Source organism: Schistocerca serialis, chromosome 10 (genome assembly GCF_023864345.2).
Source record: "Schistocerca serialis cubense isolate TAMUIC-IGC-003099 chromosome 10, iqSchSeri2.2, whole genome shotgun sequence".
Taxonomy (NCBI): Eukaryota; Metazoa; Arthropoda; class Insecta; order Orthoptera; family Acrididae; genus Schistocerca; species Schistocerca serialis.
This window is the reverse complement of record NC_064647.1, coordinates 62,065,766-62,089,643: the sequence shown is the minus strand read 5'-3', so window position 1 is coordinate 62,089,643 and position 23,878 is coordinate 62,065,766. Positions and strand designations below refer to the sequence as shown.

Below are 23,878 nucleotides of genomic sequence, written 5' to 3'. Positions count from 1 at the left end.
AATGACTGTTAGCAGAATATGGAATCGGTGGGTTCAGGAGGGTAATACGGAACGCCGTGCTGGATCCCAACGGCCTCGTATCACTAGCAGTCGAGTTGACAGGGATCTTATCCGCATGGCTGTAACGGATCGTGGAGCCACGTCTCGATCCCTGAGTCAACAGATGGGGACGTTTGCAAGACAACAACCATCTGCTCGAACAGTTCGACGACGTTCGCAGCAGCATGGACTAGCAGCTAGGAGACCATGGGTGCTGTTACCCTTGACGCCGCATCACAAGACAGGAGCGCCTGGCAAAACGTCATTTTTTCGAATGAATCCAGGTTCTGTTTACAGCATCATGATGGTCGCATCCGTGTTTGGCGACATCGCGGTGAACGCAAATTGGAAGCGTGTATTCGTCATCGCCATACTGGCGTATCACCTGGCGTGATGGAATGGGGTGCCATTGGTTACACGTCTCGGTCACCTCTTGTTCGCATTGACGGCACTTTGAACAGTTGACGTTACATTTCAGATGTGTTACGACCCGTAGCTCTACCCTTCATTCGATCCCTGCAAAACCCTACATTTCAGCAGGATAATCCACGACCGCACTTTGCAGGTCCCGTATGGATCTTTCTGGATATAGAAAATGCTCGACTGCTGCCCTGGCCAGCACATCCTACAGATCTCTCACCAATTGAAAACGTCTGGTCAATGGTGGCAGCTGTACCTGTACATGCCATCCAAGCTCTGTTTGACTCAATGCCCAGCCCTATCAAGGCCGTTATTACAGCCAGAGGTGGTTGTTCTGTGTACTGATTTCTCAGGATCTATGGACCCAAATTGCGTGAAAATGTAATCACATGTCAGTTCTAGTATAATATATTTGTTCAATAAATACCAGTTTATCATCTGCATTTCTTGTTGGTGAAGGAATTTTAATGGCCGGTAGTGTATTAGTTTCACATTCACTCCTGAAAAAGCAGTTAGTCGTAACTAATCTGAGAGAACTAAACATTCTAGCGAATTATATACAGAACCACAACAATCTTCCTCTAGGGAGCGTATATTAATTTATCTTGTAGTTCCACTATGTGGTACCTTATAAACAGAAATTCAGTCAATGGGTGCACGTAGCAGAAAATGTAAAAATTCATTTAAAACTCATGACAGCCATATTTATCAATGTACAAAACTAAAATTTTGCAAATGTAAATCAAAAGAGCTGTGTTTTAGCGGAAAAATATAATACAACATGCAGGATTAATATTTTGCCAGAAATATGAATTTTTAATTTTTGATTGTCTTCTTTATAAAAAGCCATAACTCAAATTCTAATCATGGAATTAATCTGAAAATTTTATTGTAGTGGCCTGAGGAGGTTATAAGACCACTGAACTACAGTTATTAATTTATAGTACAAACTATATCATTAACAGTTTTTATTTCTGCACATCCAAAATTAACTTTTTTCTACATACAATCATCTAAAAATCAGAATGTAATTGCAGGATCTCGATTTTTTAGTTCCAGCGAGACAACAACATGCAGTGATCAGTTCCTGAAAATTTCATAGCGTTAGAGCATATACATTACGAGCATTGCCTTCTAATAACGTAAAAAATGTAAAAAAGAGAAAAGAGGTTCAATGATTTTTTTCTCATACTTTTACATGTAATAAGCTTATCTTAATATTAAAATCCTCCATACTGATACTCCTCATCTTCCAGGTCTCCCTTATCTCCCCTTGGAATCTGTGTAGCCTGTATCTACATTTAAGACACTGATCTGTTAGTTTTCTTGACCCTGATCTCGTCGATGGTGTAAAATGCTTTTGTTGTAAACACAGCAGGATCTATACCAAGTCCCTTTAGCACTTCAATTCTGCCATTATTTCTGTCATTGTAACAAAAACTGCATCATAGACACCTATTTTGAGTACTTAAGCTCCACAGAATGTTCTCTTTGAGCATCTAATCTAAATTAAATTATTGAGGCTTTCATTTGCATTTTGTGTCTTTCCATGAACACATCCTCAATAAATCAGGGTTTGCAAGAAACCTGAATGTGAGCTTAATTGCGTTTATAACAGGTTCTGGTAATGAGTGTTTATGTGAATACGTCTCATTTCTGTTGTTGAACTTACAGCAATCGTCTTTCGGACACAGATTGTGCATTCGTCTTTTGTCAGTGGATAAGCTGAGAGCTTATGTTCTTCATTTCGAGCTGCTTCCTCTTTTTTGTTGGTAAACCGATTTCCACAAAACCTCCGTTTCCTAAACACAGTTTTTCCACTACCCATTATGCATAAATCTTGACTTCCAAGTAAAGGTTTGCGAATTCAACCTTCCACCTATTTATGAGTGTTAGTATTGTAAAAACGTACATAAAGCACTTGCAAGAAAGTTTTCAGGCAAAGATATAGATGTCAGCCAAAGATATCGAAAGAAAAAAGCCTTCACACTGACAAAAATTCCGCCCAAGCAAGCAATTTCGCAAATGTCGGAAAAGGTGGGAGTGGCCGCCAGCGCAGAGTTAATCACTTCAACAATTCAAAGGCATTTCTAAAGCTGCTATCACGATAAAATTCACACACAACATCGATTAAATTGTGTAGATAGAGAAAATAATATTTTAGAAAAATCGATTTTTTGGACCAAAATCCATTACATCCCCCCTTAAAATGGATGGATAAAAATTTATTAGAATTATTATTCCCTGTGAAATGACTTTATTGGCAGAAGTAGTTATAGCTACACACCTTCAATATAATCGTCCCCATTATTTATGACCTTTTGCCAAATGTCCAGAAGGCGTCGTATACCATCTACACGTCTATTTCTGTTGACGTCCCGATTCGACCGATGTTCTATACCTACATTAAATGTTTCCTTATCAATTTATTGCGGTATTTGTGACATATACTACGTCTACAACTTTGCTTCCGCCGTTTTTTCTCGAAGTTCGGGGCGTTATTGTGAAAAACTTACAAAAAAATTAATGTATTGCCCATCGCTGGCCACAACATTCTCCCATGTTTCGGACTGCATACCAATCCCGTGGAGGAAGAACTGGGCGTCTTTTGTAGGGATCCATGAATCGATTCGATTTTGCACTTGTTCACATGATCGGAAGTGCTGGTCAGCCTGACTGTATGACACTGATCGAAAAAGGTGGTAGTCAGAGAGAGCAACGTATGGAGAATACGGCGGGAGGGATAGGACTTCTCATTTCAAGGTTTCCATGTATATTTTGATGGGTTTTGCAACATGGAGTCGAGCACAGATCTGCTGCAAAATTACCTTTACGTGTCTATCGCTGTATCATGGTCGTTTGTGTTTCAGTGCTGGGCTCGAACGCATCAGCTGGTTTCGATAATGATGTCCTGTGAAAGTCTTCGCCTGTTCCAGTAGCTACAAAAACGTTCTGTCTTCCACTGCTATGCCAGTATTCGACATCAAAACCACCGTTTTTAGGGCGTTGAAAAGATTCTCTGTACGTTCTTCCACTAATAGTTCCATCACCATTGGAACATTTTAAGAGCCACAGCCGCAGATTTCTTCACGTTAAAGCACAAAATTAAAACTTCCCGTAAATGGTGTGAAATGGATACGTAAGTTGACGTACTTAATCGAGAATAACCTTATGATGCAATTACAAATCGACTAATGTGTTTATGGCATTATGTTTACAGATGCCTAAGCTTATTGTACACTATTGACCATTAAAATTGCTACACCAAGAAGAAATACAGATGATAAACGGGTATTCATTCGACAATTATATTATACTAGAACTGACATGTGATTACATTTTCACGGAATTTGGGTGCATAGATCATGAGAAATCAGTACCCAGAACAACCTCTGGCCTTAATAACGGCCTTGATACGCCTGGGCATTGCGTCAAACAGAACTTGGATGGCGTGTACAGGTACAGCTGCCCATGCCGCTTCAACACGATACCACAGTTCATCAAGAGTACTGACTGGCGTATTGCGACGAGCCAGTTGCTCGGCCACCATTGACCAAACGTTTTCAATTGGTGAGAGATCTGGAGAATGTGCTGGCCAGGGCAGCAGTCGACCATTTTCTGTATCCAGAAAGGCCCGTACAGGACCTGCAACATGCGGTCGTGCATTATCCTGCTGAAATGTAGGGTTTCGCAGGGATCGAATGAAGGGTAGAGCCGCGGGTCGTAACACATCTGAAATGTAACGTCCACTGTTCAAAGTGCCGTTAATGCGAACAAGAGATGACCGAGACGTGTAACCAATGGCAACCCATTACATCACGCCGGGTGATACGCCAGTATAGCGATGACGAATACACGCTTCCAATTTGCGTTCACCGGTATGTCGCCAAACACAGATGCGATAATCATGATGCTGTAAACAGAACCTGGATTCATCCGAAAAAATGACGTTTTGTGATTCGTGCACCCAGGTTCGTCGTTGAGTACACCATCGCAGGCGCTCCTGTCTGTGATGCAGTGTCTTGCAAACGTCCCCATCTGTTGACTCTGGGATCGAGACGTGGCTGCACGATCCGTTAAGCCATGCGGATAAGACGCCTGTCATCTCGACTGTTAGTGATACGAGGCCGTTGGGATCCAGCACGGCGTTCCGTATTACCATCCTGAACCCATGGATTCCATATTGTGCTAACAGTCATTGGATCTCGACCAACGCGAGCAGCAATGTCGCGATACGATAAACCGCAATCACGATAGGCTACAATCCGACCTTTATCAAAGTCGGAGACGTGATGGTACGTATTTCTCCTCCTTACACGAGGCATCACAACAACGTTTCACCAGGCAACGCCGGTCAACTGCTGTTTGTGTATGAGAAATCGGTTGGAAGCTTTCCTCATCTCAGCACGTTGTAGGAGTCGCCACCGTTCCCAACCTTGTGTGAATGCTCTGAAAAGCTAATCATTTGCATATCACAGCATCTTCTTCATGTCGGTTAAATTTCGCGTCTGTAGCACGTCATCTTCGTGGTGTAGCAATTTTAATGGCCAGTAGTGTATTAAACCTATGACCAACCACCCGAACCCCACTTGCCGCTACTGCCGTCTATTGCAAAACGGCGGAAACGAAGTTGTAGACCTAATATGTTTAACTTTTCTTATAGGTCTTCTACCTTTCCATCATAACGTGAGCTTCCTCATGCATATACTTGAATGATACCCATAGAATACCTTGTTTATTTTCAAAATATGTCATACTCTTCCTTCTGTGTTTCTTTGATTCTCAGAATTATCAGCACCTGTCAGAATTTGAAAGGGGTGGTGGTGTTGGGGGGTGGGAGGGAGGTCTTGATTGGGCCAGCAGGTCGAATAGTCCAATATCCAGATTTTTGTGGCATTCGGATGTGACAGTGGCCCATCTTTTGACAACATGGAAATGTTAGAGCAGACATACTCGTCGACAAACTTCCAGTTGATCAGGTCTGACCACCAGGAGCTCTGTCGCCACAGAACAAGTATGGGCTTCTGTGCAACATTCTGTGCCATCCCACATCACTGGTCAGAGGCTACCAGAGCCTGGACTATGGTATTACCACAGCACAAACTGTATTTGGAGTGCTGTCGTGACTGGGAAGTATCAGCTGTTGATGAATGGCATTGTGTTCATGAATGAATCACAGTTCTGGACTACCCAGGACCAGCGTTGCTAGTGCGTATGGCAGCGACATGGGACAGGTCCCTACTCTTCCTGTGTTTTGCTGAGACACAGCAGTATTACCCGTGGCATCATGATGTGGGGTACCACTGGGTATGACTTCAGGTCACGGATGGTACTGGTTGAGAGGGCTCCGAACAACGCTCATCACAGACAGCTTGCGTCCTCATCTGTTACGCCTTTGGAAATGTATTGCAGTGCCATTTTTCGACGGGAAAGTGCTCATCCACGTGGCACATGTCTCTATGAACTGCCTGGGTGACCACGAACTACCTCACAACCAGGAAGACCCCCCCCCCCCCCCAAGTTCCGTTCCCCAACGGAAAATATGTGGAACCAGCTCACAAGCCATCATTACCAAGTTCTTTGGTAGGTTGATTGGGGTTGAAGGGACCAAACAACAAGGTCACCAGTCCCTTGTTTTAAAGCTCATCATTACCAAGTGAATCAACTACATTGAAAGGTGGCTACACTGAGTCACAGCGCCAGAGATTGCGCCAAAGAGTATGATTCAGCCGCCTCCACTGGCAGTCGTAGTTCACAAGCCGTGGGCAGTAGTAGTTCTGAAGTTGTCGTGGGCAGTCGTATTTCAGAAGTTGCCATGGGCAGTAGTAGTTCTGAAGTTGCCGTGGGCAGTAGTAGTTCTGAAGTTGCCGTGGGCAGTAGTAGTTCTGAAGTTGCCGTGGGCAGTAGTAGTTCTGAAGTTGCCGTGGGCAGTGGTAGTTCTGAAGTTGCCGTGGGCAGTGGTAGTTCTGAAGCTGCCGTGGGCAGTGGTAGTTCGGAGGTTGCCGTGGGCAGTCGTAGTTGAGAAGTTACCGTGGGCAGTAGTAGTTCTGAAGTTGTCGTGGGCAGTCGTATTTCAGAAGTTGCCATGGGCAGTGGTAGTTTGGAGGTTGCCGTGGGCAGTGGTAGTTCTGAAGTTGCCGTGGGCAGTGGTAGTTCTGAAGTTGCCGTGGGCAGTGGTAGTTCGGAGGTTGCCATGGGCAGTGGTAGTTCGGAGGTTGCCGTGGGCAGTGGTAGTTCTGAAGTTGCCGTGGGCAGTGGTAGTTTGGAGGTTGCCGTGGGCAGTCGTAGTTGAGAAGTTACCATGGGCAGTAGTAGTTCTGAAGTTGCCGTGACTAGTTGTCAGCATGTCATGTGCAGTTGTTCTGATGGGCTAGACAGCCGATGCTGTTCGATTGGGGATGTTGTAATGATCAGAGTGTATTTTTCGTCAATATATATGAAGGTAAAAAAAAAAAATTTTAATTTCAAATTTCCTAACTAACAATGTGTCTTGGACACAGGTTCAGTCAACAAAGCATCTGGCTTGTGTTCATGTATTAGAGTGTAATTCTGGTTTCTATGTGCAATTATAGTATTTCTGTTTTCTTTAATTACTTCAGTGTAAATGGTGCTTAAAATACCTTGTCTTATTGAGGAAGAACCATGCCAGATGTGTACGTTGAATCACACTTTCACACACAGAACAGTTACACTTGTGCTTTGTTGCTTCGTAGTTTTTGTTTCGTAGCTTTTATAGTTGCTGGGGACTTAATTAATTAATTGTGTTAACGGAAATTTCCTTTCATTCTTTGTTGTTATTCTATGCAGTCAGATTGCGTACTAATACTACTCAGGGCCAACCGGTTACGAGACTTCGTAACCGGACATACAGCTACTAAAACTAAAAATATTTGCATTATATTCAATTAAGCCCCCATGCAACATGTATCCTGGCCACAAGGGGTGCAACGTCAAACTGACATGTGGGCTTATACTGGCAAGTCCTTTGTAAATATGATTAGATTTTATGATCGCTAATATAATGGCCACTCGTGCCATAGAATTCAGCAATGAACAAGGAGAGGAGAAGAATCAAAGTGAATCTCTCCTCAACCATGTTATTAACAACGTAACCATAGGACTTTTTATATTTGGATATTCATAATGCAGGTAGGAATACGGTTCAAGAAACGACTACATCAATAAAGGTGATGTTGGAGTCAATCTACGAGATTGAACGTACAAGGAACATGACATCATTAAGCAATACACCGACAGTTCGTCAGACAAAGATTGACCATACCAGATCTTGGCTGAGAAATGATGGCTGATGAGTGAAAGCAAAAGATGCTAAGCTCATTGAAAAATTAACCGCTAATCAGTGACTGGTGCAATAAAAGCTAAGGTTAAAATGGACATGTGTACGGAAAAAAATACGTAAAAGAAGACTGAAGAGAATTTAATGAACAAAATAATTAAAACAGTTTGGAAGGCTTACGTGTATGAAGTCGGGACAATAATCTTATAGAAGTTCAGAAAATTGCTCTTAAAATTGTTTTACTAATTGCTCCAAAAGCAAAATCGTTGGATTGATAGTGCATCATAATAATAATGGATGGGATATTACCTCTCGTTTCAATATTAGCTGCATTATCAGCACTTGGAGGTTTAGCTGGGGGTAGAGTGGAGACAGCTGAAGCTCTTAAATATGCAAAAGCTGCTCAAAAACAGTCAGCTTAGATGCAAGGAAGTTATCATAGTATGGAAGCAATAGCAATTTGTGAACGGAAAGAACTGGATTAAGAATCGACAGGAGAAACGGGTTTGGTCTACGTTTGACTGAAAAAGGTTCTCCTTGCGCACTCTTCCAACAAGAGCATTTATTAATTTTGACTTTGATTATTATGGTCAAAAATTGAAAAAAAAACACATTTTCTGTGGGTGTTTGTGAGAGAAAATTTATCCAAAACTCCCAAAAGATATGAGAATATCGGAAATATAACGGAAAGTGAACCTGTTCCACATTGATTATCGTACAAGAAGAAAGGTAAAGCTGCGTAGTACTTCGATAGCTTCAACAATTTACCACTTCCTCCAGAAATAGTGAGGTACTCCAAAAACTATACAGCTACGTATGACTGGAATATGATTCAATCACTTAAAAGACATAGGTGCAGCCACCTTTGTTTAAAGTTTCTGGACTTTAGATAACATACTGACAGTATCACAATGGATGCCATCCAACATCTTTAACGTTAAGTCTATCAGAAAAAGTCAAAACTTCTGTCCTTAACGCCACGTCATATTTGTGTCATCAAACATGCGAAATATCCTTACTCAGCCTAATTTGTCTACAGTTCCAAACAAAATTTTACGCTGAGAAACAATTCTGCACAGAGTTACAATTAAACGTTGCACTTATGAACTCCCTTCTTCAGGGAGACAGAATCACAAAATGCCAAGAATTACTAGAAATACGATGTGGAGAAAAACTCGGTGTAAAAGTGAACATCAGTTGCAATAAAACTCTCAGATACATGAGATGAGGAATAATGTATATGCTGATTTTATGCTGGATAATAATATAGAGTCCGTTTTAGGTTTTGAGAGAAATGTGATTGATAAATAAGCCTTAATGACAGCAGAAAACGAGTACATTCTCAGGAAGTTAATTCCTATGTGTTGACTGTAAATCTGTTTCTGCAAACGTTAACGTCACTTCTTTCACACAATGCCATATAGGTACACGATTGCGTGTTCACCAAATCCGCCCACTGACATGCCAATCATGTTAAGGTACGTTTCAATTGCAGATCAAGAGGGAAATCTTGTTGATTTCGATGACGAAATAGCTGCTCCGTTGCACTTACGGTAACGTAATAGGCGTTGTACATAGGCAGCTCGTTGCGTCTGAATAGAAGAAGATCAAGCAAGCGAAAATGTGTTAACTCCTTGCAATCGACAAATATCATTACCACCACTAGAGTAGACAGCGCTATAAATGCTATCATCATTCTCTGTAAACTCTTGTTTGAGACTGTGGTGAGTGAAGAAGAAGATTCTGATGAGTTACATCTGTATGTGACCACTAGTTTTCGCTTTGAATATCATAATTCCACACAGATCGTAAATCAAAATGAAAATACGCACCTATTGTCTTGTGGGAGTCATCTGAATATTGAAGGAAGACTTTTCGATGAAACAGGAACACAGAAAGCTGCTGACATTGACTTAAATAAAACCTGTGCGTTTCAGTTCTTTTCAGCGACTCAGCATCGTTAGAATGACTAAATTATTGATCACGTGCGCAATTCAGGAACTGCAAGTGAGGCAATCACATTGCAGAATGCTGGTGGAAAGAGAGATGAAGTAAATTAATTTGTTGCTAATGATGGAAGTTTCATGTTCTGCATCCCATTCAGTATGGCACTTGAGTTCGCAGAAAATTACAGGAAGATTATTTTAAACACTCGTCATGAACTTGTCCTGATTGGCAATAGGCAAGCCACTGATTGTATCACCTCAGATAAAACGGATATCAATTAGAAAATTGTGTTCGAAAAACTGTACTGGGAAATACCACATGTACGAGTGTCCACGAAAGAGTAAAAATGATGTGAGTCTGGCATTCCATCACTGGGATTTAAGTGAATGCATTGCAACAAAAATTAGTTCATGGACAAGGCCCAATACTCTAAACAGTAAGATATCCCATTTTAGATTTTCAGTCAAACAGTGATTCGATTTCTAATGGCTGCGGAATATTCGATGAAATAAACATAAAACAGTAGAAGCTATATCTGAATTCGTCGACATATCTTTTAAAAAAATTATTCAGTCGATTTAACACAACGAATTCTGCCCAAGCGTACGAAAAGTACTGCAGTTTTCAATCGCCGTGCGGTGATCTAGCGGTTCTGGCGCTGCAGTCCGGAACCGCGGGACTGCTACGGTCGCAGGTTCGAATCCTGCCTCGGGCATGGGTGTGTGTGATGTCCTTAGGTTAGTTAGGTTTAAGTAGTTCTAAGTTCTAGGGGACTTATGACCTAAGATGTTGAGTCGCATAGTTCTCAGAGCCATTTTTTTTCAATCGCCGTAATGTAAAGGGAGAGAGAGAGAGAGAGAGAGAGAGAGAGAGAGAGAGAGAGAGAGAGAGAGAGATGGAGGAATTCTATCTTGAACCACACAGAATTTCGTAAGTTCCCAACACATTTCATAGACTGTTCGTATCAATATGATGAAATACTGATATCATCTGTCACTGATATGAGAATTGTTATGCAAACAAAATCACCATTCCCAAAAGATACAGTAGCATAATGTGTGGTTATTTACGATTCTGTTACAACAATGATGCCTTGAGCAGACGTACCAATATACCGGAAATTTAATGCGATAAGAAAAATTTTACATACGGAGCATAGTACACAGACATACACTGAAGAGCCACAGAAATTGGTGCACCTGCCTAATATCGTATAGGGTCCCCACGAGCACGCAGAAGTGCCGCAACACGACATGGCATGTACTTTACTAGTGTCTGAAGTATTGCTGGAGGGAAGTGACACCATGAATCCTGCACGGCTGTCCATAAATCCATAAGCTACGTTTACACTGAGGGATTTGTCGCGGAGATCTGTACCCGGCACAAGTCGCGGAGAAAAGTATCTCGGCACATGTATATCGCGACTTAGACCAGGCAGATGTGCCCGGCACAAGTAGCCAGGCAGAGCTTTCTCACTGGCGACATGTAGCGAGTCAGTTTCACGGAACATGGCGTCTGACGCAGACCTTTTATTTCTGTGCGCTAGCGCTGTGAATCTAATTGTAAAATGGGAGAATAAAAATTGGAGAAAGAAACGTAGATGGTGGTTGCGTTATTTTCTCAATAAACGGTGTAGTCATGGAGCTTACAGTTCAGTGATGAGTGACCTAACAGTTCAAGACGTACAGGGTTTCAAAAATTTTGTTCGTACGTCTACGACGGACTTTGAAGTATTAATAAATATGACTGCCCAATACTACACATTGAAGAACACAAATTTTCGAGATGCTTTAACTCCTGCTGAACAACTTGCCGTTACATTACGCTTTTTAGTTACTGGAGATTCATATAGCTCGTTGATGTACATGCACAGGATTTCCAAATCCAAAATCAGTCAAATAATACCAAAAGTGTGTCAATATATAATAAAGGCACTTCAAAGAGAAATTAAGGTAGGAACTGTTATCTTTATTTATCTTTTATTTAAAAATAGACTTAAAATTTAAAATGAAAAAGCTATTACTACTTGACAACTTCAGCTATCTTCTGAAAAAAATATATACATTTTCGGACTGGCCCTCAAAGTTCAATTCAATTACTTGTACACTCAAATTCTTCTAGCTCTTCCACTTTTGCTTCGAAGATCAAATCTTGTATCTTCTTTTGTAAAATTGTTAAACGTTTATTGTTCTGTATTTCTCTCACTTGACATTCAACGTATTTTGAAAACGACGTGAACTTGTCGTCCTTTTTCCCTAAAATGTGCTGGCTAGTGCGCTTGAGCACCTCGTATGCAGCATCATCTGTTGTGTTTTGATTACCGTTGATAATTTTGGCCTTCTTCCGCGGTTGACTTGAAGGCTCTATTGTGTACTTGAGGTACTCTGTTGTTCTCTGCAGGTCCTCTGTTCCTCTTCCAGCGTTGTGTCCTCTTCACTTCTCTCTTCCGATGTCCACTAAAAAAAAAGGAAAAACATTCTTCAGATTTTTTTGTTTCTTTTTTTTTCAGGGACCGAATTCTGAAGCACAATGGAAGCAAATTGCACGAGAATTTGAGATTTGCTGGAACTTTCCTCACTGCATAGGGGCTTTTGATGGTAAACGCGTATAAATAGTTAATCCTGCACATGCTGGAAGCATTAGTAGATGCCGACTACCAGTTCCTTTATGCAGATGTGGGAGTACAAGGACGTATATCAGATGGAGGTGTATTTAATCGTACAAGCTTCAACAATGCCCATCAATCAGGTGCGCTGCATGTACCAGGGTCGAAATCTGTGTCTGGAACAACACTGTCTACACCCTACGTAATTTTTGCTGACGATGTCTTTGCATTACAACAACACGTCATGAAGCCCTTCCCAGGGAGTCATAACAAAGGCAGCAAAGAAAGAATATATAATTATAGGCTCAGTAGAGCCCGTCGAGTTGTAGAAAAAGCCTTCGGCATATTACCATCAGTCTTTCGTGTTCTACGAAAACCGATTCACCTCGATCCCCAGAAAGCAAGAATTGTAACTTTGTGCTGCATTTATCTCCACAATTTCATAAGAAGAAATCGAGAAGCTCGCATAATTTATTCGCCGCCAGGCAGTTTCAGTTATGAAAATATAGAACGAGGGACCATAGAACCTGTGAGATGCAGAGACCACCAGCCACTCACATCGCTACCAAGAACGGGTAGAAATGTGGGGAGTTTGGTGGCCAACGGAAGTGTTTAAATTCAGAAGAATGGTCCTGGAGCCACTCTGTAGCATTTCTGGACGTGTGGGGTGTCGCATTGTCCTGCTGGAATTGCCCAAGTCTGTCAGAATTCACAATGGACATGAATGGATGCGGATGATCAGACAGGAAGCTTACATACATGTCACCTGTCAGAGTCGTATCTAGACGTACCAGAGGCCTCATATGACTCCAACTGCACACGCCCCACGCCATTACAGAGCTTCCACCAGCTTGAACAGTGTCCATGGATTCATGACATTGTCTCCATACCCGTACACGTCCATCTGCTCGACACACTTTGAAACGAGACTCGTCCAACCAGGCAACATGTTTTCAGTCATCAACAGTCCAATGTCGGCGTTGATGGGCCCGGGCGAGGCGTAAAGCTTTGTGTCGTGCAGTCACCAAGGGTACACAAGTGGTCCTTTGGCTCCGAAAGCCCATATCGATGATGCTCCGTTGAATGGTTCGCACGTGACACTTGTTGATGACCCAGCATTGAAATCTGCAGGCCGGCCGCGGTGGTCTAGCGGTTCTAGGCGCTCAGTCCGGAGCCGCGCGACTGCTATGGTCGCAGGTTCGAACCCTGCCTCGGGCATGGATGTGTGTTATGTCCTTAGGTTAGTTAGGTTTAAGTAGTTCTAAGTTCTAGGGGACTGATGACCATTGATGTTAAGTCCCATAGTGCTCAGAGCCATTTGAACCATTTTTTGAAATCTGCAGCAATTTGCGAAAGCATTGCACTTCTGCCACGTTGAACGATTCTCTTCAGTCGTCGTTGGTCCCGTTCTTGCAGGATCTTTTTCCGGCTGCAGCGATGTCGGAGATTTGATGTTTACAGATTCCTGATATTCACGGTACACTCATGAAATGGTCGTAACCGAAAATCTCCACTTCATCGCTACCTCAGAGTTGCTGTGTCCCAACGCTAGAGCGGTGACTATGACACCACGTTCAAACCCACTTAAATCTTGATAACCTGCCGTTGTAGCAGGAGTAACCGATCTGAGAACTTCGCCACACACTTGTTGTCTTGTATTACATATCTCTGTATTTGAATACGCATGCGTCTACCACTTGCTTTGGCGCTTCAGAGTACATACTTGTATTATGGCAGTTGAGATAGTGAAGGAAACGTCCAAGGTGCGGTTTTCCTTCACAGGCTCTAAAGAATGCGGCGATAGAAACACATGCTGGCAAGGCACTTCTCGCGGTTTCTAGATCGCGGACGCAACTGGGAGCTGTATATGAGTTGCAACTTGATTCTCGTTTCAGTTATCTTCTCACGATCTGAGAACTTCGCCACACACTTGTTGTCTTGTATTACATATCTCTGTATTTGAATACGCATGCGTCTACCACTTGCTTTGGCGCTTCAGAGTACATACTTGTATTATGGCAGTTGAGATAGTGAAGGAAATGTCCAAGGTGCGGTTTTCCTTCACAGGCTCTAAAGAATGCGGCGATAGAAACACATGCTGGCAAGGCACTTCTCGCAGTTTCTAGATCGCGGACGCAACTGGGAGCTGTATAAGAGTTGCAACTTGATTCTCGTTTCAGTTATCTTCTCACGGCATTTGTGCACGTATTGCAGGAGGTAGACATCTTACTCAAATTATGGGAGACCTTAAGAACGAACATGAACAGTCACGTCCGCAAGAAACTTCTCTTTTTTTTATGTTTTTGACCATCTTCAGACCTGGCACCAGGGCGGTAGACTGTGGCGGTGAAAGGAACAAGCGCTATGTCTCCACGAACGCTGCTAACTGTTTGAGCAGTGGAGACAGCGCCTGCTGCTTTCACTGCCACAGTCTACCGTCATGGTGGCAGGTCTGAAGACGGTCAAAAACTAGCCGAAACCGGTAACCTCATAAAAAAAGAGAAGTTTCCTGCGGTTGTGGCTGTTCATGCTCATTACTAAGTAAAAAACCGCCGTTCTCCAAGAGACATATTCTCAAAAATTACTAAGGGAAACCTTTCTCAAGCAAAGGAATGGACTTGGATTTTTACCTTTTTTGTAGTATGTGTGTGATTGCTCGTTGCAATATTTTCTTTTCCAGCAACGTGTAAACCGTCCTCTTTGACCGCCAAAGATTCCGCACCAAAGAAAATCAATCTGTTCCAGAAGAACTAGCTTTTCAGATGTTGAGTGGTGCTCCAAGCAGTGATGTTGCTTCTGGAGACTTCAGTCTGCAGTGCACAATACGCTGCGAGCCGGGTACAGCTTCAGCACAATGATTAATTGAACACCACCGCCATCACAGTACTGCCTCAGCTTTTGTGTCGCTGGAGGCAACACTGGACACTTTACGCTCAGTTGCACTATCGGAGTCGTGTGTCTTTGTGAATGGTCTGGAGAAACTGAAGTGTGTTACGGACTTGGTGCCACTATATGATGTGCAAAATATTGAGGACACGGGCTGCTCGCCATTTCCTGGACCGCGAATGAAAATGTGTGTTGACAAATACGGCACAGTGTTGCTAAATTAAATGTACGACTTTCACTTGCGAGATTTGCTATTTGACATCAATGAGAGGAATGAACCTTGTCGTAGGTCAATGATAGGATTGTAATGTTTCTTACAGTAAAATTAATATCTACTTTATTTTTGTTCGTTTGGTTTTTCCCCCTTCACCCCTGCAAGTTGTTGCACAGCGCGAGTCAGCTGCCCCTACCGCTGTCATTTGATGCAACCCGCAATGTTATAACTGGCCTTTAACAATCGAGAGCGAGGTTTTCATATTCTCTCACTTGCCACTTGCGAACTATTAGTCCTACAGAAAAATGAGCAGAAACCTTTTTGTAGGAAATTTAAAGTAGTTAAATTTTGTGTTAGGATATGTTTTCGCTGGAGGCCACGGATTTCAAGTAACTCAAATTAAACGTACAAAAGTGACCTTCAAAATTCCACTCCACACTCACCCCACACCAGTCAGCATTTCTCATATGTCGTTCGTGGCACTACTCCTACCACTGTACAAAAATTTCTGACTACACGAACTATTTCCAATATTCCACCCTTTTTGGTTTCTATTGATTGGGCTCTTAAGCCACCAGCATAATACGCTACTTCATCAACATTAATAATTTAAACATGCCCTTGAGGGTTATTATTTAGCGTATGGATAATACAGACCTATCATTACCTATCATATGTACATACTGACACACAAGAAACTTAATTTTGCCTTTACAACTGAATATCCAGTCCTTCAATCCAGCGCACTGCATCTGGAGTTGCTAGCAGGAAGTCCTCTTTGGCGCCGTGATAGGCTCGAATCCTGCATTCAGTGACAATGTGGTGGACAGTCTGGTATGGAGCCCTGCAGTCACAGGCTGGATCAGGCAGCTTCTTCCACTTAAAGAGGGCATCCCTGCATCGCCCATGGCTGGTACGGATTCTGTTGAGGGTAGTCCAGGTCTTGCGTGGTAGGTCGAATCCACTTGGAAGGTTAGCACCTGAGAAGATGTTATGCAGGTGCACGTCTGTCACTGCTTCCCACCGACCTTTCCATTCCTCAAGAGGTTTTAAATTCTTAGCAACCATGTCGGCAGCATCGCGCAGAGTTGGATGGCGTGATTTCAGTCTCTTGAGATTTAAAAGTGGCAGGTCGCTATGCACGGGTAGGTTAGAATTCCTGGGGATCTTGTAGAATTCTCTCATAAGGGCAGTACGTCTGCGTAGATTAGGAGGCATTACACCGGTTAACAGTGGAAGCCAATAAACTGGAGTAGATCTGATTGCGCCAGGTATTATGCGCATTGTCGTATTCAGCTGGGTATCAACAAGCCTTGTATGATGACTGTTCGTCCAAACAGGTGCACAATACTCAGCACTTGAGTACACCAAACCCAGAGCTGAAGATCGCAGGGTATTGCTGAAGATCCCCAGATAGTTCCGCATAGCTTATGGAGGATGTTGTTTCGAGTCCTCAGCTTTTGAGCTGAGTTAAGAAGGTGTTGTTTGAAGCATAGTGTACGATCCAGGATGACACCAAGATATTTTGGGTTCCAATTATGAAACTTACTTCCAGTTTTACGTTAGCCAACCGCTTATTTAGATGGAAGCAACACACATCTGTTTTACTCACACTGGGTTGGAGTCTCCAGATTTTGAAGTAATTATCTAATGCAGACAGGTCAATGGCTAGAATCTCTTCTGTTGTCTTCATTTGAGGGTATTTTACGATGATTCCTGGTCCTCAGAACGAACGGCATTGAAGGCACGTAATATGATTTACCCATGTCTCTATTATCGACGTGAAATGTCCTGTATGCGATGACGTCACGGCTGTTAAAACTTTCAAGCGCCGCAACTTTGTCGACTTTTGGTCCACGGACGAGGGCTACTGTTACCCATCCGTTACCTTGCTGCAGGGTATCATTATTGGTAATGGTGAAGTTAAGAACGCCACCACAGAACACTGATGGACCATGAAGGATGACTTGCGCACCTACGTAGTTCGAGGTATTAATAGCAGTATTGTCTATCGCTTTATACACTGTAGGGCGGGTACGCGTCCTTCTCCTATAATACCGTGGCATCTTAAATGTTACGCTGAAACCAATTACTTTGAGAACTTGACCCAAACTTAACCCTTACAAGCATAGTACTTTCGTCGTCAGAAGGCCTCAGAAATATTTGTTTTATTCATGCTGTTAAACTTCACAAAATATTTAGGTAAAATTTTTACAAACATCAATTTTACAATTTGTAAGTTCTCGGCTAAGATGATGGTATAATAAGGCCAGTCAACGAAGACCAAAAAAGGTCACCTGTGAGAAATAATTCGTAGAGCAACAAATATTTTTACACTGGTAAGTGGGAGTGCCATGAACAACATACTAGAAACCGACTGGGGGGGAAGCGTGGGGGTGGGGATCCATTTGAAGGGTCATTTTTGTAAGGTCATTGTTGTGAGGTCATTTTTGTATTTTTTTTTTTTTTTTAGAAACTCGAAAACTACAGCCATCAGCGAAAGCATATCCCAGTGCAAATTTTAAATACATTTAATTTTCTACAGCAAGTTCCTGTTCATTTCTTCTGAAGGACTAACAATTTGTGTGTATCGAGTGAAACAATATGAAGATCTCACACGTGGTTTGTGAAGGGAAGCTATAACTCTGCGGGTTCCATAAAACGAAAGCATCAGGAGCTGCCGAATCACCCCGTATATATAAACATTTTAATGTTAATGCATCATTCTGATAAGATCCTGCTCTTGCTGTTGACATTTTAATCGACAAGCAAGATGAAATAGCTTATGAACTACATCGCTTAGCGTAAAAAATTTATCCCAGGAGAGTGGTTATCACGAAAATAACTGATGACCTTCATCAGGCTGATTTCGATGACCTGATTGCGTATTCCAAACACAGTCATGCTATACATATTTATTGTTTACTCCAAATATACATGGGGCGCTGGTCTAAAAGCTAAAAGTCGCATTGACGATGGAGACGCGCTTAGAAAAGTATGCAGAAGTAGTAGTAGGATTTCAAACTATTTACAAACAAACAGATCAGGAATTTTATAATACTCGTGCCAAGAAGCTAATGCAAAGACAAGATTAATCATTACTCACCGTTCTCCACCTTGAAAGCTTCAGTTGTGAGGCAATTTAATAGCACTCTTAAAGGTACGACGTTTAAAAGTTTTACTGCTCAAGGTTCTTTCAAAGGATTAATATGGTGCAAGATCTAGTAAGTCACTACAACCACACAAAACATGGAACAATTAATATAAGACCCGAATAAAATCATGATGACAAATACAGGAAACGCCAAATTCAGACTCGGCAATTTTGTTAAAATTAGCAAACATACAACAATTTTCGAGAAAGGGCTCACTCCCAACTAATCTACTAATATATTCAAAATTCTAGACGTTCGGAAAACAAATCCAAGAATATACCTGGTGGACTATTACACCGTCCAGTAACACCGATGTGACCACAACCTACGTTCGATGTCAACTTACAATAACCTGTCACAGAAGGCACGTTGCAGCACTAGCAATCGAGGATTACATAGTTTGTCGGGAGTGGGGAGAAAGGGGGGGGGGGGGCTGCGTAAGGTGTCGGAAAACAAAGGAGTCATTGCCGTAATGCGGGAATGGAATGATTTTATCTGATGTCCAGAAGGGCACCATCATCAGCTTTCGGGCCAGGGGTGGAAGAATTTCCGAAATGGCTAAATTTGGAAACTGTTCGCATGCCTCAGTGGTTAAACTATGTCATGCATGACAAAATGGAAGTATTCAAAACCGGTGCTGAAGCAACTGTGGTGCACAACAGGGTGTAAATTTTAAGTTGACAAACCAGAATAACTCGAAAAATAAGCTTGACACGGAAAAATGTGTAGAATCCAAAGTTGATTATTTTCGAGGGCGACATCTGCTGGTGCTAAAATTAGCCCGCCACCCGAGCCCCCTGTGGGTGGGGCGGGAGGCAACTTTAAAATTTCAAATTTTTATTGCAGAATCAGATTCTACATAAAAAACTACGAACATTTTGTCTTAAACATTTGTTTTGATACTTGGTAGTTGGCGCCGTAATTTAAGAAAATCCATGTTCTCATTTTTGCGTGGAAAATGGTTACGGATAAATAAAAAATGCTTATTTACTTCGTAAATTTTGATTCGCTATATGTGGGTCAACATTTGTAAAACTCTAATTCCTCTCTGTCAAATCCACCCTATGGGGAGAGAGGGAGAGTTTTAGTTTTAGCGAATCAAAATTTACGAAGTAAATAAGTATTTTTTATTTATCCGTAACCATTTTCCACGCAAAAATGAGAACATGGATTTTCTTGAATTACAGCGCCAACAACCAAGAATCAAAACAAATGTTTAAGACAAAATGTACGTAGTTTTCATGTAGAATCTGATTCTGCAATAAAAAAATGGCGGTTCCCATTCGAAATTTTAAAGTTAACTCCCCCCCCCCCCCCCCGGGGGATTGGGTGGAGGGCTAATTTTAGCACCAGCAGATGTCCCCCTCGAAAACAATCAACTTTGGGTTCTACGCATTTTTTTGTGTGATGCTTATTTTTCGAGTTATTCTGGTTTGTCAACTTACAATTTACACTCTGCAGGTGACAGAGGTGAACGACAGCTGCAGAGGTGTGTGCAGGCAAACAGACGTGGAGCTGTTCAAAAATTGCCCGCTCAGTTGAACCAATGGACTGCCAACAGTGTTTCCTCAACAGACCATTCAGCGAACGTGAAGGAAGTGGCTTATAAAGTGCTTATTCGACCGATTCTCGAGTATTGTTCATCTGTCTGGGATCCCTATAAGATAGGAATGATAGAATTGATAGAGAAGATCCGACGAAAGGCGGCGCGCTTCGTCACGGGATGGTTTAGTCGGCACGAGAGCGTTACCGAGATGCTCAACAAACTCTACTGGCAGACGTTACAGGAGAGGCATTGTGCATGGCGGAGAGACTTACTATTGAAATTTTGAGACAGCACTTTCCGCAAAGGTTCGGACAATATATTATCCCCCCTCCCCTACACACACACACACACACACACACACACACACACACACACACACACACACACACGTAATGACAATGAGGGGAAAATTCGATAAATTAGAGGCAACACAGAGGCTTACCGACAACAATTCTTCTCACGTACTATTCACGAGTGGAACGGGGTTAGAGGGCTCAGTTAGTGGTACAAAAAGTACTCACCGCCACACTCCATTAGGTGGGGAGTATGATGTAGATGAACGATGAAGTCGTGAGAGTGTGTATTATTTAGTTTGAAATTTTCGTTGGAGTGGGAGAATGATTTCTGCTAAACTGCATTGCTTTCAGTACCTGTTAATAACGTGTAGAGCCATTTGTGTGCTACTGCAGAACTTTTAATATTTGTCAGGAAGAATGCTCTAGTCACCAATCATAGTCATTGGCAAAAAATAATCCCTTTAAAAGCAGATTTACATACTCGTTCCGTGACAAGATTAATATTATAAAGTTGAATACTAATTCTGTCAAAACCTGCTAACATCGAATACCGCATTAAAAGCGAGAAACTACGAAATATGGTTGCGAATAAAAATAAAATTGAATACGAGAAATATACTAATGTGCGATTACATCGCGCAGTTCGCACACATATTCGTAAGCAATAACAAATAAACGTGTGTCTGTAGAATCACAGTGTGACAAAATCAACTTGTATAATATGAAACAAAAGTAGATACGGAATCATTTACTCACCCCGATATTATCGATGCGAGCAAAAATCTAGCAGAAAATGGGAGCAACACACTTACAACGCAACTCAAAGGGTACAATAAAACAACACGTACTATCACGAACACAATGAGTAGAAACCAGCTTCTGAGTATTGTCAGGTGCTTTTTAGCTTTCCTGTCGTTAATGACCACACTGTCGAAATCGCAGTTTGGGTTTTATAAATAAATAATTTTACAATCAAAAGGTTACCAAAATTTTGTTTACAGAATTTCACATGACTGCTAACCAGGACTAATAAAAGTTAGTTTGGTTTCTGATTAACAGTTCTCGAATATATAACATTGCGAGGTATACTGGAATCGGCATGCGTATTCAAATACAGAGATCTGTAAACACGAAGAATAAGGCGCTGCGGTCGGCAAAGCCAATATAAGACAAGTGTGTGGCGCAGTTGTTAGACCGGTTACTGCTGCTACAACGGCAGATGATCTCGATTTACGTGAGTTTGAACGTTGTGTCAGATGGTGCACAAGCGATGGGACACAGCATCTCCGAAGTAGCGGGTGAAGTGTGTATTCTCCCGTACGACCATTTCACGAGATATCCGATAAAACATCAACTCTCTGACATCGCTGCTGCCGGAAAAAGATCCTGCAAGAACGGGACCAACGACGACTGAAGAGAATCGTTCAACGTGACAGAGGTGCAACCCTTCTACACATTGCTGCACATTTCAATACTGGGCCTCAACAAGTGTACGCGTGCGAACCATTCAACGAAACATCATCCATATGGGCTTTCAGAGCCAAATGCCGACTCGTGTACCCTTGATGACTGCGTGACACAAAGCTTTACGCCTCGCCTGGGCCCGTCAACGCCGACATTGGACTGCTGATGACTGGAAACACGTCGCCTGGTCGGACCAGTCTCGTTTCAAATTCTATCGAACAGATGGACGAAATACGGGTATGGAGACAACCTCTTGAATCCATGGACCTGCATGTCAGCAGGGGACTGTTCAACCTGGTGGAGGCTCTCTAATGGTCTGGGGCCTGTGCACTTGGGAGTGATATGGGGCCCCTGATAACGTCTAGATACGACTCTGACATGTGACATGTACGTAAGCATCCTGTATGATAACCTGCAACCATTCGTGTCCGTTGTGCATTCCGATGGACTCCGGCAATTCCAGCAGTTTAATGCGACACCCCATACGTCCAAAATTGGTATAGAGGGACTCCAAGAACACTCTTCTGAGTTTAAACACTTCCGCTGGCCTCCCAACTCCCCTGACATGAACATTACTGAACACATCTGGGATGCTTTGCAATGTGCTGTTTAGAAGAGATCCCCACACCCTTATATTCTTATGGATTTATGGACAGCCCTGGAGGATTCATGGTGTCAATTCCCTCCAGCACTACTTCTCACATTAGTCGAGTCCATGCCACGTCGTATTGCGGCACTTCTGCATGCTCGCAGAGAGGTCTTATCCGCTCACAATACCTAAGGGTCCTTCCCATCTCAACAACACTCCTAAGTTTTCGTACTGTGCAAAGCTATGATGGCCGGTGAGGAAGGAGGCTACAGTTAGGATAAAGGAATCATAAAAAACCGAGTCTGAAGAAGTGTCCACACACACAGAGAGTCACACACACCATTCATGCAAACAAGCAAGCACACTTCACACATTCATGGCCGCCAGCTCTAGCAACTTACGCATTTGGGTCTGAGCTTCCACAGGTAGAGGTCATGTGTGCAAGAAGTGTGTTTGTCTGTATAAATGATGTGTGTGTGTGTGTGTGTGTGTGTGTGTGTGTGTGTGTGTGACTTTTACTGATCAAGGCTGTGGCCCAAACCTTTGTGTAAGGGTCTTAATTGAGCCTGTCTTTGACGTAACGTATCTTTTTTATGGCAAGTAGCAAGCTATCTTTTCCTCCACTGTTGATATTCCTATGTGGAGTTTCCATGGTTAGGAAACGTAACTTCTTAAATGGAGTGTGTATGTAACTCTTGGCGCAACCTCACAACATTCATTTGCTAAGAAAGTTATGCTGTACACTGATGATAAAAAGTATTTTGGTCACATGCTTAATAACTTGTTGTTTCGCCTTTTAAATATAACACAGCAGCAGTTCTGCATGGCATGGATTTTACTGGGCGTTGTTCGGTTTCCAGAGGAATGTGGGAATACATGCAGGGCACGTTCGAGGTCATTTCTCTGCACAAGCGATTTATCATTTGGTGTCCTCCGTCCCTTTCTGTTTAGACACTTTCAGGGGTGTCAATTTTTCCAACTAATTGTGATTGGATTGGATTGGACTGGACTGATGAGTTTAAAGGAACCAAACTACGAGGTCATCAGTCTCTCCAGTCTATAAACATCAAGCTGGGAAGAGTCGCCCACATGCAAAGAAACACAAGACAAATCATGATGAATCTGACTGAAACCGAGAATCAATATAATCAAGAGAGAGAAGCAAGTAGAAATTAGACAGGGGTGAGAGGTAAAGATGCGTGAGTTGCCCCATCCAGAAAGCAGCTCGGCACCCCCGAGACATGTTATGCAACAGGAGATGCACCCTCTGCATCTGACCACTGCGCTCTCGCCCTCCACTACTACCAGAAAATTAATAACATGGTCAACCTGATGAAATCCCAGGAAAGAGGACGACGACGATGAGACAGTAAACGAACAACAGATGTAAAAGAATAAGAAGGATTAAGAAGTGGGAAGG

The 23,878-nt window shown here is 42.4% G+C and overlaps 1 protein-coding gene across 13 annotated transcripts in view; it reads right to left on the bottom strand.

Moving 5' to 3' along the window:
- LOC126425244 (zinc finger protein 501-like) overlaps positions 1 to 23,878 on the bottom strand; it is a 236,486-nt gene that overhangs the window by 58,729 nt on the left and 153,879 nt on the right. For 6 of the 13 annotated variants that reach the window (XR_007576273.1, XM_050088205.1, XM_050088206.1 and 3 more), the window contains one exon: positions 12,025 to 12,159. The exons of the other annotated variants lie outside the window; for them this stretch is intronic. Coding sequence is in view for 5 of the 6 variants with exons in the window: in XM_050088205.1 (XP_049944162.1) it covers positions 12,025 to 12,159 (135 nt within the window). In the remaining variant the exon portion in view is untranslated. The remainder of the gene's footprint in view (positions 1 to 12,024; positions 12,160 to 23,878) is intronic. 13 annotated transcript variants of the gene reach the window in all.